The sequence below is a fragment of the Myxine glutinosa genome, chromosome 8 (assembly GCF_964187855.1).
Source record: "Myxine glutinosa chromosome 8, kmMyxGlut1.1, whole genome shotgun sequence".
In the NCBI taxonomy this organism is placed as follows: Eukaryota; Metazoa; Chordata; class Myxini; order Myxiniformes; family Myxinidae; genus Myxine; species Myxine glutinosa.
Genome location: NC_136268.1, coordinates 160,775,071 through 160,795,057, shown reverse-complemented (window position 1 = coordinate 160,795,057; position 19,987 = coordinate 160,775,071). Strand labels below are relative to the sequence as shown.

Here is a 19,987-nt window from a genome sequence, read left to right as displayed (position 1 = left end):
TTTTCTTTGTTCTGATCCACACATTTAAATAAACCATTGGTAAATGCCAGTTTTCTTTGTTCTGATCCACACATTTAAATAAACAATTGGTAAATGCCAGTTTTCTTTGTTCTGATCCACACATTTAAATAAACAATTGGTAAATGCCAGTTTTCTTTGTTCTGATCCACACATTTAAATAAACCATTGGTAAATGCTAGTTTTCTTGGTTCTGATCCAAGTATTTAAATAAACCATTGGTAAATGCCAGTTTTCTTTGTTCTGATCCACACATTTAAATAAACCATTGGTAAATGCCAGTTTTCTTTGTTCTGATCCACACATTTAAATAAACAATTGGTAAATGCCAGTTTTCTTTGTTCTGATCCACACATTTAAATAAACCATTGGTAAATGCCAGTTTTCTTTGTTCTGATCCAAGTATTTAAATAAACAATTGGTAAATGCCAGTTTTCTTGGTTCTGATCCACGCATTTAAATAAACCATTGGTAAATGCCAGTTTTCTTGGTTCTGATCCACACATTTAAATAAACCATTGGTAAATGCCAGTTTTCTTTGTTCTGATCCACACATTTAAATAAACCATTGGTAAATGCCAGTTTTCTTTGTTCTGATCCAAGTATTTAAATAAACAATTGGTAAATGCCAGTTTTCTTGGTTCTGATCCACACATTTAAATAAACCATTGGTAAATGCTAGTTTTCTTGGTTCTGATCCACACATTTAAATAAACCATTGGTAAATGCCAGTTTTCTTGGTTCTGATCCACACATTTAAATAAACCATTGGTAAATGCTAGTTTTCTTGGTTCTGATCCACACATTTAAATAAACCATTGGTAAATGCCAGTTTTCTTGGTTCTGATCCACACATTTAAATAAACCATTGGTAAATGCCAGTTTTCTTGGTTCTGATCCAAGTATTTAAATAAACAATTGGTAAATGCCAGTTTTCTTGGTTCTGATCCACACATTTAAATAAACCATTGGTAAATGCCAGTTTTCTTTGTTCTGATCCAAGTATTTAAATAAACAATTGGTAAATGCCAGTTTTCTTGGTTCTGATCCACACATTTAAATAAACCATTGGTAAATGCTAGTTTTCTTGGTTCTGATCCACACATTTAAATAAACCATTGGTAAATGCCAGTTTTCTTGGTTCTGATCCAAGTATTTAAATAAACCATTGGTAAATGCCAGTTTTCTTGGTTCTGATCCACACATTTAAATAAACCATTGGTAAATGCTAGTTTTCTTGGTTCTGATCCACACATTTAAATAAACCATTGGTAAATGCTAGTTTTCTTGGTTCTGATCCACACATTTAAATAAACCATTGGTAAATGCCAGTTTTCTTGGTTCTGATCCACACATTTAAATAAACCATTGGTAAATGCTAGTTTTCTTGGTTCTGATCCACACATTTAAATAAACCATTGGTAAATGCTAGTTTTCTTGGTTCTGATCCAAGTATTTAAATAAACAATTGGTAAATGCCAGTTTTCTTGGTTCTGATCCACACATTTAAATAAACCATTGGTAAATGCCAGTTTTCTTTGTTCTGATCCACACATTTAAATAAACAATTGGTAAATGCCAGTTTTCTTGGTTCTGATCCACACATTTAAATAAACCATTGGTAAATGCCAGTTTTCTTGGTTCTGATCCACACATTTAAATAAACAATTGGTAAATGCTAGTTTTCTTGGTTCTGATCCAAGTATTTAAATAAACAATTGGTAAATGCCAGTTTTCTTGGTTCTGATCCACACATTTAAATAAACCATTGGTAAATGCCAGTTTTCTTTGTTCTGATCCAAGTATTTAAATAAACAATTGGTAAATGCCAGTTTTCTTGGTTCTGATCCACACATTTAAATAAACCATTGGTAAATGCTAGTTTTCTTTGTTCTGATCCAAGTATTTAAATAAACAATTGGTAAATGCCAGTTTTCTTGGTTCTGATCCACACATTTAAATAAACCATTGGTAAATGCCAGTTTTCTTTGTTCTGATCCAAGTATTTAAATAAACAATTGGTAAATGCCAGTTTTCTTTGTTCTGATCCACACATTTAAATAAACCTTTGGTAAATGCCAGTTTTCTTTGTTCTGATCCAAGTATTTAAATAAACAATTGGTAAATGCCAGTTTTCTTTGTTCTGATCCACACATTTAAATAAACCTTTGGTAAATGCCAGTTTTCTTTGTTCTGATCCAAGTATTTAAATAAACAATTGGTAAATGCCAGTTTTCTTGGTTCTGATCCACACATTTAAATAAACCATTGGTAAATGCCAGTTTTCTTTGTTCTGATCCAAGTATTTAAATAAACAATTGGTAAATGCCAGTTTTCTTGGTTCTGATCCACACATTTAAATAAACCATTGGTAAATGCTAGTTTTCTTGGTTCTGATCCACACATTTAAATAAACCATTGGTAAATGCCAGTTTTCTTGGTTCTGATCCAAGTATTTAAATAAACCATTGGTAAATGCCAGTTTTCTTGGTTCTGATCCACACATTTAAATAAACCATTGGTAAATGCTAGTTTTCTTGGTTCTGATCCACACATTTAAATAAACCATTGGTAAATGCTAGTTTTCTTGGTTCTGATCCACACATTTAAATAAACCATTGGTAAATGCTAGTTTTCTTGGTTCTGATCCAAGTATTTAAATAAACAATTGGTAAATGCCAGTTTTCTTGGTTCTGATCCACACATTTAAATAAACCATTGGTAAATGCTAGTTTTCTTGGTTCTGATCCACACATTTAAATAAACCATTGGTAAATGCCAGTTTTCTTGGTTCTGATCCAAGTATTTAAATAAACCATTGGTAAATGCCAGTTTTCTTGGTTCTGATCCACACATTTAAATAAACCATTGGTAAATGCTAGTTTTCTTGGTTCTGATCCACACATTTAAATAAACCATTGGTAAATGCTAGTTTTCTTGGTTCTGATCCACACATTTAAATAAACCATTGGTAAATGCTAGTTTTCTTGGTTCTGATCCACACATTTAAATAAACCATTGGTAAATGCCAGTTTTCTTTGTTCTGATCCAAGTATTTAAATAAACAATTGGTAAATGCCAGTTTTCTTTGTTCTGATCCACACATTTAAATAAACCTTTGGTAAATGCCAGTTTTCTTTGTTCTGATCCACACATTTAAATAAACCTTTGGTAAATGCCAGTTTTCTTGGTTCTGATCCACACATTTAAATAAACCATTGGTAAATGCTAGTTTTCTTTGTTCTGATCCAAGTATTTAAATAAACAATTGGTAAATGCTAGTTTTCTTTGTTCTGATCCAAGTATTTAAATAAACAATTGGTAAATGCCAGTTTTCTTGGTTCTGATCCACACATTTAAATAAACCATTGGTAAATGCTAGTTTTCTTGGTTCTGATCCACACATTTAAATAAACCATTGGTAAATGCCAGTTTTCTTTGTTCTGATCCAAGTATTTAAATAAACAATTGGTAAATGCCAGTTTTCTTTGTTCTGATCCACACATTTAAATAAACCATTGGTAAATGCTAGTTTTCTTGGTTCTGATCCACACATTTAAATAAACCATTGGTAAATGCTAGTTTTCTTGGTTCTGATCCACACATTTAAATAAACCATTGGTAAATGCCAGTTTTCTTTGTTCTGATCCACACATTTAAATAAACCATTGGTAAATGCCAGTTTTCTTTGTTCTGATCCAAGTATTTAAATAAACAATTGGTAAATGCCAGTTTTCTTGGTTCTGATCCACACATTTAAATAAACCATTGGTAAATGCCAGTTTTCTTTGTTCTGATCCAAGTATTTAAATAAACAATTGGTAAATGCCAGTTTTCTTGGTTCTGATCCACACATTTAAATAAACCATTGGTAAATGCTAGTTTTCTTGGTTCTGATCCACACATTTAAATAAACCATTGGTAAATGCCAGTTTTCTTTGTTCTGATCCACACATTTAAATAAACCATTGGTAAATGCCAGTTTTCTTTGTTCTGATCCAAGTATTTAAATAAACAATTGGTAAATGCCAGTTTTCTTTGTTCTGATCCACACATTTAAATAAACCTTTGGTAAATGCCAGTTTTCTTGGTTCTGATCCACACATTTAAATAAACCATTGGTAAATGCTAGTTTTCTTTGTTCTGATCCAAGTATTTAAATAAACAATTGGTAAATGCTAGTTTTCTTTGTTCTGATCCAAGTATTTAAATAAACAATTGGTAAATGCCAGTTTTCTTGGTTCTGATCCACACATTTAAATAAACCATTGGTAAATGCTAGTTTTCTTGGTTCTGATCCACACATTTAAATAAACCATTGGTAAATGCCAGTTTTCTTTGTTCTGATCCAAGTATTTAAATAAACCATTGGTAAATGCCAGTTTTCTTTGTTCTGATCCAAGTATTTAAATAAACAATTGGTAAATGCCAGTTTTCTTTGTTCTGATCCACACATTTAAATAAACCTTTGGTAAATGCCAGTTTTCTTTGTTCTGATCCAAGTATTTAAATAAACAATTGGTAAATGCCAGTTTTCTTGGTTCTGATCCACACATTTAAATAAACCATTGGTAAATGCTAGTTTTCTTTGTTCTGATCCAAGTATTTAAATAAACAATTGGTAAATGCTAGTTTTCTTTGTTCTGATCCAAGTATTTAAATAAACAATTGGTAAATGCCAGTTTTCTTGGTTCTGATCCACACATTTAAATAAACCATTGGTAAATGCCAGTTTTCGTGGTTCTGATCCACACATTTAAATAAACCATTGGTAAATGCCAGTTTTCTTTGTTCTGATCCACACATTTAAATAAACAATTGGTAAATGCCAGTTTTCTTTGTTCTGATCCACACATTTAAATAAACCTTTGGTAAATGCCAGTTTTCTTTGTTCTGATCCAAGTATTTAAATAAACAATTGGTAAATGCCAGTTTTCTTGGTTCTGATCCACACATTTAAATAAACCATTGGTAAATGCCAGTTTTCTTTGTTCTGATCCATGCATTTAAATAAACCATTGGTAAATGCTAGTTTTCTTGGTTCTGATCCACACATTTAAATAAACCATTGGTAAATGCCAGTTTTCTTTGTTCTGATGCATGCATTTAAATAAACCATTGGTAAATGCTAGTTTTCTTGGTTCTGATCCACACATTTAAATAAACCATTGGTAAATGCTAGTTTTCTTGGTTCTGATCCACACATTTAAATAAACCATTGGTAAATGCCAGTTTTCTTTGTTCTGATCCATGCATTTAAATAAACCATTGGTAAATGCCAGTTTTCTTGGTTCTGATCCACACATTTAAATAAACCATTGGTAAATGCCAGTTTTCTTTGTTCTGATCCACACATTTAAATAAACCATTGGTAAATGCTAGTTTTCTTGGTTCTGATCCACACATTTAAATAAACCATTGGTAAATGCCAGTTTTCTTTGTTCTGATGCATGCATTTAAATAAACAATTGGTAAATGCCAGTTTTCTTTGTGCTGATCCACACATTTAAATAAACCATTGGTAAATGCTAGTTTTCTTGGTTCTGATCCACACATTTAAATAAACCATTGGTAAATGCCAGTTTTCTTTGTTCTGATCCATGCATTTAAATAAACAATTGGTAAATGCCAGTTTTCTTGGTTCTGATCCATGCATTTAAATAAACCATTGGTAAATGCCAGTTTTCTTTGTTCTGATCCATGCGTTTAAATAAACCATTGGTAAATGCCAGTTTTCTTTGTTCTGATCCATGCATTTAAATAAACAATTGGTAAATGCCAGTTTTCTTGGTTCTGATCCATGCATTTAAATAAACCATTGGTAAATGCCAGTTTTCTTTGTTCTGATGCATGCATTTAAATAAACCATTGGTAAATGCCAGTTTTCTTTGTTCTGATCCATGCGTTTAAATAATCCATTGGTAAATGCCAGTTTTCTTTGTTCTGATGCATGCATTTAAATAAACCATTGGTAAATGCCAGTTTTCTTTGTTCTGATCCACACATTTAACTAAACCATTGGTAAATGCCAGTTTTCTTTGTTCTGATGCATGCATTTAAATAAACCATTGGTAAATGCCAGTTTTCTTTGTTCTGATCCACACATTTAAATAAACCATTGGTAAATGCTAGTTTTCTTTGTTCTGATCCAAGTATTTAAATAAACAATTGGTAAATGCTAGTTTTCTTTGTTCTGATCCAAGTATTTAAATAAACAATTGGTAAATGCCAGTTTTCTTGGTTCTGATCCACACATTTAAATAAACCATTGGTAAATGCTAGTTTTCTTGGTTCTGATCCACACATTTAAATAAACCATTGGTAAATGCCAGTTTTCTTTGTTCTGATCCAAGTATTTAAATAAACAATTGGTAAATGCCAGTTTTCTTTGTTCTGATCCACACATTTAAATAAACCATTGGTAAATGCTAGTTTTCTTGGTTCTGATCCACACATTTAAATAAACCATTGGTAAATGCTAGTTTTCTTGGTTCTGATCCACACATTTAAATAAACCATTGGTAAATGCCAGTTTTCTTTGTTCTGATCCACACATTTAAATAAACCATTGGTAAATGCCAGTTTTCTTTGTTCTGATCCAAGTATTTAAATAAACAATTGGTAAATGCCAGTTTTCTTGGTTCTGATCCACACATTTAAATAAACCATTGGTAAATGCCAGTTTTCTTTGTTCTGATCCAAGTATTTAAATAAACAATTGGTAAATGCCAGTTTTCTTGGTTCTGATCCACACATTTAAATAAACCATTGGTAAATGCTAGTTTTCTTGGTTCTGATCCACACATTTAAATAAACCATTGGTAAATGCCAGTTTTCTTTGTTCTGATCCACACATTTAAATAAACCATTGGTAAATGCCAGTTTTCTTTGTTCTGATCCAAGTATTTAAATAAACAATTGGTAAATGCCAGTTTTCTTTGTTCTGATCCACACATTTAAATAAACCTTTGGTAAATGCCAGTTTTCTTGGTTCTGATCCACACATTTAAATAAACCATTGGTAAATGCTAGTTTTCTTTGTTCTGATCCAAGTATTTAAATAAACAATTGGTAAATGCTAGTTTTCTTTGTTCTGATCCAAGTATTTAAATAAACAATTGGTAAATGCCAGTTTTCTTGGTTCTGATCCACACATTTAAATAAACCATTGGTAAATGCTAGTTTTCTTGGTTCTGATCCACACATTTAAATAAACCATTGGTAAATGCCAGTTTTCTTTGTTCTGATCCAAGTATTTAAATAAACCATTGGTAAATGCCAGTTTTCTTTGTTCTGATCCAAGTATTTAAATAAACAATTGGTAAATGCCAGTTTTCTTTGTTCTGATCCACACATTTAAATAAACCTTTGGTAAATGCCAGTTTTCTTTGTTCTGATCCAAGTATTTAAATAAACAATTGGTAAATGCCAGTTTTCTTGGTTCTGATCCACACATTTAAATAAACCATTGGTAAATGCTAGTTTTCTTTGTTCTGATCCAAGTATTTAAATAAACAATTGGTAAATGCTAGTTTTCTTTGTTCTGATCCAAGTATTTAAATAAACAATTGGTAAATGCCAGTTTTCTTGGTTCTGATCCACACATTTAAATAAACCATTGGTAAATGCCAGTTTTCGTGGTTCTGATCCACACATTTAAATAAACCATTGGTAAATGCCAGTTTTCTTTGTTCTGATCCACACATTTAAATAAACAATTGGTAAATGCCAGTTTTCTTTGTTCTGATCCACACATTTAAATAAACCTTTGGTAAATGCCAGTTTTCTTTGTTCTGATCCAAGTATTTAAATAAACAATTGGTAAATGCCAGTTTTCTTGGTTCTGATCCACACATTTAAATAAACCATTGGTAAATGCCAGTTTTCTTTGTTCTGATCCATGCATTTAAATAAACCATTGGTAAATGCTAGTTTTCTTGGTTCTGATCCACACATTTAAATAAACCATTGGTAAATGCCAGTTTTCTTTGTTCTGATGCATGCATTTAAATAAACCATTGGTAAATGCTAGTTTTCTTGGTTCTGATCCACACATTTAAATAAACCATTGGTAAATGCTAGTTTTCTTGGTTCTGATCCACACATTTAAATAAACCATTGGTAAATGCCAGTTTTCTTTGTTCTGATCCATGCATTTAAATAAACCATTGGTAAATGCCAGTTTTCTTGGTTCTGATCCACACATTTAAATAAACCATTGGTAAATGCCAGTTTTCTTTGTTCTGATCCACACATTTAAATAAACCATTGGTAAATGCTAGTTTTCTTGGTTCTGATCCACACATTTAAATAAACCATTGGTAAATGCCAGTTTTCTTTGTTCTGATGCATGCATTTAAATAAACAATTGGTAAATGCCAGTTTTCTTTGTGCTGATCCACACATTTAAATAAACCATTGGTAAATGCTAGTTTTCTTGGTTCTGATCCACACATTTAAATAAACCATTGGTAAATGCCAGTTTTCTTTGTTCTGATCCATGCATTTAAATAAACAATTGGTAAATGCCAGTTTTCTTGGTTCTGATCCATGCATTTAAATAAACCATTGGTAAATGCCAGTTTTCTTTGTTCTGATCCATGCGTTTAAATAAACCATTGGTAAATGCCAGTTTTCTTTGTTCTGATCCATGCATTTAAATAAACAATTGGTAAATGCCAGTTTTCTTGGTTCTGATCCATGCATTTAAATAAACCATTGGTAAATGCCAGTTTTCTTTGTTCTGATGCATGCATTTAAATAAACCATTGGTAAATGCCAGTTTTCTTTGTTCTGATCCATGCGTTTAAATAATCCATTGGTAAATGCCAGTTTTCTTTGTTCTGATGCATGCATTTAAATAAACCATTGGTAAATGCCAGTTTTCTTTGTTCTGATCCACACATTTAACTAAACCATTGGTAAATGCCAGTTTTCTTTGTTCTGATGCATGCATTTAAATAAACCATTGGTAAATGCCAGTTTTCTTTGTTCTGATCCATACATTTAAATAAACCATTGGTAAATGCCAGTTTTCTTTGTTCTGATCCATACATTTAAATAAACCATTGGTAAATGCCAGTTTTCTTTGTTCTGATCCACACATTTAAATAAACCATTGGTAAATGCCAGTTTTCTTTGTTCTGATGCATGCATTTAAATAAACCATTGGGAAATGCCAGTTTTCTTTGTTCTGATCCACACATTTAACTAAACCATTGGTAAATGCCAGTTTTCTTTGTTCTGATGCATGCATTTAAATAAACCATTGGTAAATGCCAGTTTTCTTTGTTCTGATCCATACATTTAAATAAACCATTGGTAAATGCCAGTTTTCTTTGTTCTGATCGAAGTATTTCAATAAACCATTGGTAAATGCCAGTTTTCTTTGTTCTGGTCCATACATTTAAATAAGCCATTGGTAAATGCCAGTTTTCTTTGTTCTGATCCGTACATTGAAATAAACCATTGGTAAATGCCAGTTTTCTTTGTTCTGATCGAAGTATTTAAATAAACCATTGGTAAATGCCAGTTTTCTTTGTTCTGATCGAAGTATTTAAATAAACCATTGGTAAATGCCAGTTTTCTTTGTTCTGATCGAAGTATTTAAATAAACCATTGGTAAATGCCAGTTTTCTCTGCTCTAATCCATGCATTTGAATAAAGCATTGGTAAATGCCAGTCTTCTTTGTTCTGATCCATACATTTAAATAAGCCATTGGTAAATGCCAGTTTTCTTTGTTCTGATCTAAGTATTTAAATAAACCATTGGTAATTGCCAGTTTTCTTTGTTCTGATCGAAGTATTTAAATAAACCATTGGTAAATGCCAGGTTTCTTTGTTCTGATCGAAGTATTTAAATAAACCATTGGTAAATGCCAGTCTTCTTTGTTCTGATCCATACATTGAAATAAACCATTGGTAAATGCCAGTTTTCTTTGTTCTGATCGAAGTATTTAAATAAACCATTGGTAAATGCCAGTTTTCTTTGTTCTGATCCGTACATTGAAATAAACCATTGGTAAATGCCAGTTTTCTTTGTTCTGATCGAAGTATTTAAATAAACCATTGGTAAATGCCAGTTTTCTTTGTTCTGATCGAAGTATTTAAATAAACCATTGGTAAATGCCAGTCTTCTTTGTTCTGATCCATACATTGAAATAAACCATTGGTAAATGCCAGTTTTCTTTGTTCTGATCTAAGTATTTTAATAAACCATTGGTAATTGCCAGTTTTCTTTGTTCTGATCTAAGTATTTAAATAAACCATTGGTAATTGCCAGTTTTCTCGGCTCTAATCAACACATTTAAAAAAACCATTGGTAAATGCCAGTTTTCTTTGTTCTGATCTAAGTATTTAAATAAACCATTGGTAAATGCTAGTTTTCTCGGCTCTAATCCATGCATTTGAATAAACCATTGGTAAATGCCAGTTGTCTTGGTTCATCGGGGATGTTTATTGCCGTGTACGCAGATTAAACAAGACATTGTCCAAAAGGCACAGAAGAGAACGCGCTTTGTGCTGTGGGGAGGCCTCGCATACATGGCCACTCAGTTTGGAGTCCTAGCAAGGCTCACCTGGTGGGAGTACTCATGGGACATCATGGAGCCTGTGACATACTTTGTGACGTACGGCAGCGCCATTGCCATGTATGCCTACTTCATCCTTACCCAGCAGGTAGGCTTGGGTTGTCTATTTGGCATCGTGTTTGTTACTCTTTAATAACGTCTTGTTGCTTTTTTAACTGTGATAATGTTATGGTTAGTGTGGGTTAACTTGTTTATCAATCTCAAATGACTGCATCAAATGTTTTTATTTCTTACTGGGTGAATGTCAAACCGTGATATTCACTGCTTTTATTGTTGTAATTGATGGTGAATTTGAGATCAGTTCCATAAAATACTTGTAAGTCAGGCCTGAATGGTAGTGGATGTAGTTATTTTCCTTTTTTGGCATTTTTACCTCCGCCACCAAACGTGGATGGAGGTTATGTTTTCACACCTGTCTGTCTGTTTGTTTGTCTGTCCGTTTGTGAACAAAATATCTCAAAAAGTTGTGGACGGATTCGGAGGAAATTTGGCAGAGATGTAGCGTATATCACAAGGATGAAATGATTAGATTTTGGTGAAGATCCGGATCTGGATCCAGCTACTAGGATTTTTAAGTGATTCTTCACTATTCAGTGATATGGCCAACCAGCGGAGGTATGCTCTCAACTGAGTGCCGTCCTAGTTGACTCTTATGTTTTTCACGTAGAACGAGACTCCATGATTATATTAAACTAGTGAGATACCCGTGCTACGCACGGGTGGGAGGCCAGAGGCAAACAGACAATGCAGAAACGGTGAATGCTAAAGCATGAAACTAATAAATTCCACATTCCTGTAGCACCTTCAGTCACACGTCAGACATGGACAGCAAGTTCGTGAAGGACTTCCATGAAAATGTACCCGTTCGCAAACAAACGGGTACGTTTGTTCCATATCCAGTCAATGGCGAATCTGCATATGGCGATCCGCGAATTCACGTTTAGAAAGTAGAAACTGTCACGGCATTTCATCATTCACTTGAACTCGTTATCTCTTTTTTCATTCCAAACAGCATAACTCCAATCACAAATGAAATAACATTTATATAAAAAATAAACTTTGAACAACATTCGTGACATAAACAAATATTTAAATCCTGATGTGAAGTTCCGTACGGTTGGGTGAATACAATTACAACTTCAAAATCGTAATTGTATTGACTCAATTCCAATCATCAATTGATACTTTAACAAAACGATTAACACTATTAACGTTTAACGATTTAACATTACGATTGAATGACGGTTGTATTTGGATATTATCAAACCCGCACATTGCCGTCATCTGTCCACTTCCGCATTCGTGGCAGGTTCATAATTGTCATCAAAATCTAAACAGTATTTGTAGAATTTCAATAAAAGCCACATCACTGTTCATATCGGTAAATATTATTCCATCGTGTTTGGAAAAACTGGAAAATTGGAAAAACAATATAGCCTATTTTACTCCCAGGTTTTTATCCCTGGTGTTGGGCTAGCGGCTAGGGTGTCAGCTTAGGATCCTAGGATCCTGGGTTCGAATCCCGGTCGATCGCTGAATTAACGCCAGGGGGGTTGACTCAGCCTGTCATCCTTCCGAGGTCGGCTAATTGAGTACCAGTTCACTGGTAATTCCCTGCTTGTCATAAAAGGCGACAAAAAGGGTTGGCGGCAGGAAGGGCATCCGGCCGTAAAACATTGCTTCAAAAAGAGGACCGAAAAACAACAACAACCACGGTCCCCGAAAAAGGCCAACCCCCGCTTGCGGGGAAAAAATGGCCTCTAAAGGTGGCTTTTTTTTTTTTTTTTTACTCCCAGGGGTCCCAGGAATACCCACCCAAAATATCGTTGCGATCGGTTGAGCCGTTTTTGCGGTACCTTCGAACGGACAGACGGACATTTGGTGAATTCTAGTAAGATTTAATTTGCCAATTTAAGTGAATTTCTATTGTTACGTGCTCCTCCCCAACCCCCAGTCACGGTGTACCTCCGAGCCCCGAGAGGAGTCACGGCAGAAAAATGTGTTATTCTGTATGTCAAAGATCAATGGTGAAGCCACACCAATTGTTACCAACAAACAAATATTGTATTAAGATCACACAAGCATAACAGTACAACAACAATAGTAATCAATTGTACAACCAATATATATTTCCTATGATGGTACCATCAGGTTCGTACAATATAACTCACTGTGCTCCAAGTGAGCGAAAAGAAGAACATTCCCCAATGTCTCTTTCCAGGCTTCAAGCCAAAGTTGATTCTGGCTTCAAGCCAAATTCGATCCGCTCCAGTAATGGTCAGAACGATGTCGAATCGAGACCAGAATCCCGTTCGGATGGCAGTCACAGTCACGCGGCCAAAGCTGCGCAAAGGTGCCCTCAAGGCGACGGGGAAATCCAAAGGCGCCCTCCAGGCGACTGGGAAATCACACCCTCGGGTATGGACGTTTCACGGCTCCAAACCGGCGAACCGCAGATTTACCTTCAAATTCCACGTTACACACACACACACCAGATAAACGTCTGGATGCGGTGAAAATGGTTGAAGCGAAGTGAAAAACCTTGCGCGATGCGCAAAGCGCACGAGTCAAAATGGCCGACGGCCCGTTCTCGAGGCGTAACGGCACGACGATGATTCTCCTCGGAATCGACCGCAAAACCTGACACGCAGGTTGATCTGTCACAGCGATAACAACTCTGTCGCAGGAATCCCTTTCCCGGGAAACCCGAAGTTCGCCAGTGACCTCCGTTCGTTAATGTTTGCTCCAGACCTCGAAGCAGCTAGTCTTCTTCCCCGACTCACTCGCTCCGCCTTCTCCTCTTCCTCTTCGTCGTCGTCCGGTTCCGGTTTCATTTAAAAGATTGACTTTTTTACCTTTTGAAAATAGTAACCTCCATCTCCCTTAAACGACAACAATAATAGTACATGGAATCAAAAATGTTTACAGTGGATGAAAACCACAACAACGGAAGTGACAAATCCGTAACACTATTTATTGCAATTTAATGGACAGCAAAGCACAATGGTTAGTGTTGATCTAAGACTCATGGTTTGGAGCTTGTATACTTATTACATTTTGGGCAATGATATGAGGCCTCTACATACTTTTGCAAAAGCTCCAGGTGGATGTTGGACAAATCGACATTGTATGTGGCATTTGAACCTTTGACCTCTGAACCATGACCAGAGTTCTCAGATGGAAATAACGAATTGGCAAATTGTAACGTTGTCCTTTTGGATGTTCACTAACTCGAATTTAATCTGTATGACTTGTACCTGTCAGAGATACCACAGTGTCTTAATGGCTTATCCAGCAAAATTGTACGTTTTAATAATTAATATACATCTAGCATTTGTTAAAACCAAATAATAAAATAATGCAGGAAGTGCTTCCACATTTAGTCGATATTCCCGATTTTACCTTTATGTTAGTAATCCGTTTGGAGAAGAATAACTTTGTTTGAACCAAGTGTAAATGCAGAAACGATTCCATTATTACTGTAGTATTAAAAACAGGATTGATGAGATAGTTCAGAGATTGCATCCTTGCCTCAGTTAATTTGTTGCAGTTTGATGGCTGTTGGAATGGGATTCGACTAAAAACTGTCCTGTTTAAGACCGGGTGTTGTGCGTCAGCATTAGAGGGGACTCTAAGCTTCTGTCTAACCTGCTAGCTCTCCATTGTGGACAGTGAAGAACGTCTGTTGCCGTTCAAAAAGAGGAGCTACGTTGTGGTATTTAATTATTTTTTTCCCCTCCATTTTGCTACATTTGGGAAGGCAAAGGCAAGTCACCTCGTGTAGCATACTTATTTAACCTTTACATGCTATAATGCAGAGTTAATGTCGTTCATCAAAACACAAACGGGTGCAATGACAGACAAGACACGCAAACAAGACACGCAAACATTTTGGATTTCTTTTCAATTGCTCTATAAGTGCTCAAGCCTTTAACTATATGAAAGGTAATATTAAGTGATCAACCGCATTCCTTACTAACAAGTAGGGGTAGGGTTGACTCAGCCTGTCATCCTTCCGAGGTCGGCTAATTGAGTACCAGTTCACTGGTAATTCCCTGTTTGTCGCTAAAGGTGGCAAAAAGGGTTGGCGTCAGGAAGGGCATCCGGCCGTAAAACATTGCTTCAAAAAGGGGACCAAAAAAACAACAACAACCACGGTTCCCGAAAAAGGCCAACCCCCGCATGGCCTCTAAAGGTGGTTTTTTTTTTTTAACCGCATTCCTTAGTGGGTGTAGATCAGTGTTTTAGACCCCCACAAAAAAATAGAAAACAAATTCTTCAAAATGCGAAGAGGATTACAATTATTTATAACAGCGCCGGGCAACGTCGGTTACCCCTGCAATTCTTTATAACTAGGGCATGCCCGTACTATATATATGCCCGTACTATATATCTATCTAAAATTATATCCCCCCCCCTCTATTTACATGAAATGGTTTGGTCCATTCGCAACGCCAAAGCGAACGGCGAACGGCTTGCGAGTACAGTGACAATCCCCCCCCTCTATTTACATGAAATGGTTTCGTCCATTCGCAACGACCACAGAACCCCCCCCTCTATTTACATGGAATGGTTTGGTCCATTCGCAACGCCGGCACACGCGATCGTTCGCTGCTCTCTGATTGGTTGAATCGTTTTTTGGACATAGCTCGGTAAGTAATTGTCCAATTAATATGAAACCTTGAAAAGGCACATCCTCGGGTCCCCAGCAATATACCTGGCAAGTTAAAAGTATATCGGACCCGTGGTTGTCGAGAAACAGCGGTCACAGACAAACAAACGTACAGACAGACAGAGATTACTGGAATTATAGATAGATGCTCATGACACGTTCATTGCATGTTTTACGGTGTCGTAAAGTTCAACTCAGGCCAAGTTAACTCTTCATAAGAGGTTGTTGTTGTTTAATCATGGGTTTTCTGGTACGTTGTCATGGAAATGAGGCCTTGTATTGTATTCACAGCACAGACTGACAGTTGTATTTTTTTTTATTTTTTTTTTTGCTGCATCCATTTTGGAAGGTATTGGAAGTCGATAAAAGTAGTATTTGAATCGATGTGCAGTACTGTACGGTATTTGCAAAAGAACAAACAAAATAAAATGTTGTGGTATAAAAGGTGGTGGCTGTATTTGTTTTCAGGAATACCTCTACCCAGATGCTCGTGACCGTCAGTACCTGAGGTTTTTTCACCACCATGCCCAGAAGAGGAGGTTTGATGTTGGTACTTACAATCGGCTGAAGGATGAAATCGCTCAGGTGGGGCCTGTTCGGTAAAATGGAAACAAATGCAATTCCTCAAGTCCCCACCCCACTCCTCGCCATTTTCCTCATCCAATTCACAACCTGAACGAATATAACAGAGGGGGGAGATTTGAAGGGTATAGGTGAGGGAGGGGGGAGAATTTGAAGGGGAGGGGTGGGGCTGGAGATTTGAAGGGGGGGGGTGGGGCTGGAGATATGAAGAGGATAGGTGAGGGGGGGAATTTGAAAGGGAGGGGTAGGGGTAGATGGGAGTAGAGGGGGACATGCAGTGGTACACTAGTAAGAGATAGCGTTCATTGAAAGGAACGATGAATGAAAATCGAACATTTCGGCCTTTTGAAAAGGAAGAAGAGCGAATTGTAGAACAGAGAATTCAACACTAGAGAAAGAGGAAGTTTGAACATTGGAAAAAGTAAGTGAAAACTGTCTGCAGCAGGGGTTCTCAACCTATTGCACCTCAAGCCCTACTTGAGTATATGTCAAAAAGGTCAGGGCCCACATCATAAATAGACAACTTAAAAAAACAAAAACAAGGTGCTTTGAACTCAGTTATATTTAGCTGTTTGCTGCAATGTATTAAATAAAATATAATAATAATAATAATAATAATAATAACAATAACAACTTTATTTGTTTTCTTATTTAAGACATTTAAGCTAACCCCCGCTCTTGCAGGGAAAATGGCCTTAAAATGCCTGTTGTTGTTCTTGTGTCTTATTTAAGACATTTAAGCCTTAAATATCCAGTGCTGCTTACGTCAGTGGGATACTTGGGCTTGCTTCTAAGAACCAATCGGATCAAGCCAAGGCAGGATGTGTGAGAAACGGGGCGTGTGAGAGGCGGGGCGTGTGAGAGGCGGGGCGTGTGAGAGGCGGGGGGGGGGGGGTGAGAGGCGGGGGGGGGGGGTGAGAGGCGGGGCGTGTGAGAGGCGGGGCATGTGAGAGGCGGGGCGTGTGAGAGGCGGGGGGGGTGTGAGAGGCGGGGGGGGTGTGAGAGGCGGGGGGGGGGGGTGAGAGGCGGGGGGTGTGAGAGGCAGGGGGTGTGAGAGGCGGGGGGTGTGTGAGAGGAGGGGGTGTGAGAGGCGGGGGATGTGAGAGGCGGGGCGTGTGAGAGGCGGGGGGTGTGAGAGGCGGGGGGTGTGAGAGGCGGGGGGTGTGAGAGGCATGGGGTGTGAGGCGGGGGGTGTGAGAGGCGGGGGGTGTGAGAGGCGGGGGGTGAGAGGCGGGGGGTGTGAGGCGGGGGGTGTGAGAGGCGGGGGGTGTGAGAGGCGGGGGGTGTGAGAGGCGGGGGGTGTGAGAGGCGGGGGGTGTGAGAGGTGGGGCGTGTGAGAGGCGGGGGGTGTGAGGCGGGGGGTGTGCGAGGCGGGGGGGTGTGAGAGGCGGGGGGGTGTGAGAGGCGGGGGGGTGTGAGAGGCGGGGGGGTGTGAGAGGCGGGGGGGTGTGAGGCAGGGGGGGTGTGAGGCGGGGGCGCGTGTGAGGCGGGGGCGCATGTGAGGCTGGGGCGGGAGACAAGATGGAGAGCAGGGGCATCGGGAGATATGTGGGAGGGAGAGAGCTTGTGGGGAGTGGGCATGGGAAAGGGGGGGATGGGTGGTAAAAAAAACAAAAAAAAACGCATGGACACTGCTAGGACTTCCAGGAAAGAAGTCGGTATTTCAAAAAAGTGGATATCATCAAGGATAAGTGGATATCAATATCATCAAGGTTTTGGATGGGGGAAGATAAGAGATGGTGGTGAACAGCTGTTTTAAAGAAAGGAGGAGTGGGATTGAAGAGAGTGAGGGAGTTTGTTCCAGAGTCAGGAGAAAAGGGGAATGAAAGAGTGAAGGTGAGCAGAGAGTCTAGATTTTGGCAGTTTCAACAGAAGAGGGTTGCTGGCAGATCTTGTGCGACCTGTAGGAATATTTGGGGGACAGAGCCAAGAGAGAGCTGGGGGAGCAAGGTCGGAGAGGAGTCGGTAGAAGACAGAAAGACCACCAACCTGCCTGCGGGGAGCGAGTGAAAGGTCCTCAGAATCAGCTTCATCGCCGGAGATTCCAATGAACCTGAAAGCTTTGGTTTCTACAGCGTGAAGGCGAGCTAGGTGTGAGGCAGGATTTGAGTTAACCTGTTGGTGTGTTACCTCCCTATTTCCTCCACTGTTCTTCTCTTTCTGTTTGGGGACGGTCTGTTCTGTGTCCGAGCTCCTCGTCCAGCCTCGACTCTGTATAATATGTATGTGGTGTACATGTGTACATGAAAAGGCTGGCGGGAGAGGGTGGATAACCTGAGAAAAGGGGTTGGAGGATTGGAGAGAAACAGGATTTTTCCTTTGTTTAACTTTTTGTGGACATCTTTGCCCCTTGGGAACCACGTTCTTTTTCTCCAGGTATTAATCTTGAGTGGTTTTATTAATCGTTTTCAAGAAATTTGTTGTAATTAAACTCAGAATAAAATTTGCTTTTCTTGTTCCGAACATTTAATTGAAAATTGATAGTTCTCGGACTGTAATTAGTACATTTTATCTAAAATTCATCAGAGAGAACTTGTGGGACAAGTACCTGTATTGAAGTAGATATACCTTTACCAGTGAGTAATCTCACGTATTCACAAAAGATACATTAAATGATGAGAAGGTTCAATGTTTGGTTAAATTAATCATCAGTTTGTGTCCCACCTTCAAATAGGGGTGTCGACCTGATCGTTTACTTGGATGATATGGACACTTCAAACTTTTAATCCAGGAAGTAATTGGATGGATGGTTTTGGTTTTTTTCTTTCAAAGAATATGAATCTCACCTTTGTGAATTGCATTTGCGTGTTTGTTGAGCTGTCCCTTCCGGTGTTTTACTATAGGTGTGGTGAAACGTTACTAAAAGTACGACCATCTGATTCAGTAAAATGTTCTGAGCTTCGTCTGTTGAGCAGCCCGACTAATTGTTGCTAAATCCCAAAGACGACCAGTTTTGGTGACTTGCAGAGGTCCTTCCCGAGCTCGTGCCGCCCCCTCGTGGCTCTGAATCTCATCACTTCTTCCTCCCCTCCGCACCCACCTCGTGGGTGTCCTCCTCCGCCTCGTGACTCGGGTGCACCTTTTTCTCTCTTTTGCAGGCCGAGGTGGACCTCAAAAGGCTGAGAGATCCGCTCCAACTGCACCTGCCGACGCCGGAGATTAAAGGCGGAAATTGAGGGTCGAGTCGGTACTGCCATCGCCGCTCTGCGTCTTGACTTGGACCTCTGAAGAGTTCAGGCTTCGTACACTTGAGTGGAAAGTTCTTTTCTTTGGAAAGGTGCTACTCGGGTGGATTACTCTGGACTCGATTCATGCCTGTTTTGCTCGTCCTTGAGGGTTTCCCCAAAACCCAGCCTGAATTTTTTGAACGAGATGTTGTGAAGCGGAGTTTTTTTTGTGCCTTTATTATCTTTGAATGCAATGTTTAAATGCAAACGAGAAGCATGAGAGATTATGTTATATCATGTATGCATGTCAGTACCTTACCGGAACTGGGAAACGTTCCTTTTGTTTTCACCTTTAGTACCTGTCTGTCGGTGTTGCTGGTTCTGTCTTTGGATTTTAAACTCGCTCTATCAATCCTTGGGATTTACAGGTTTTTCTTTTTGTATTCTCTCTCTCTCTCTCTCTCTCTCTCTCTCTCTCTCTGGTTTTGTTTTGCAGAAATGAACGGTGAACGATATTCTGTAAAAATGTAATTTATCTCTTATGAATAATAAATTTTTGGAAACTGTCATGAACTTTCTTAAAATATTTTGATCATCTTTACTATAATTCACCAAATGTCCGTCTGTCCGTTCCCAGGTCCCGCAAAAACCGCTGAACCGATCGCAACAAAATTTTGGATGGGTAATCCTGGGACCCCCTGGAGTAAAATAGGCTATATTGTTTTTCCAATTTGTTTTTCCAATTTTTCCAATTTTCCAGTTTTTCCAAACACGATGGAATAATATTTACCGATATGAACAGTGATGTGGCTTTTATTGAAATTCTACAAATACTGCTTAGATTTTGATGATTTGCGTGTGATATGATTTAACGGATGTTTATAGAAAATCGTTTAAAATAAAAAAGCCTTCAATTTCTGATATTTTGCCTTTTCATTTGGGCCTCCCAATTGAAGCCC

General features: G+C 37.9%; 1 protein-coding gene across 1 annotated transcript in view; it reads left to right on the top strand.

The window, feature by feature from the left end:
• MCU (mitochondrial calcium uniporter) overlaps positions 1-19,595 on the top strand; it is a 128,652-nt gene extending 109,057 nt beyond the window's left edge. The window contains exons 6-8 of the mRNA XM_068125478.2: positions 10,492-10,695; positions 15,748-15,864; positions 18,960-19,595. Coding sequence (XP_067981579.2) covers positions 10,492-10,695; positions 15,748-15,864; positions 18,960-19,037 — 399 coding nt within the window. The 3' untranslated portion in view covers positions 19,038-19,595. The remainder of the gene's footprint in view (positions 1-10,491; positions 10,696-15,747; positions 15,865-18,959) is intronic.
• Positions 19,596-19,987: the final 392 nt, after the last annotated feature.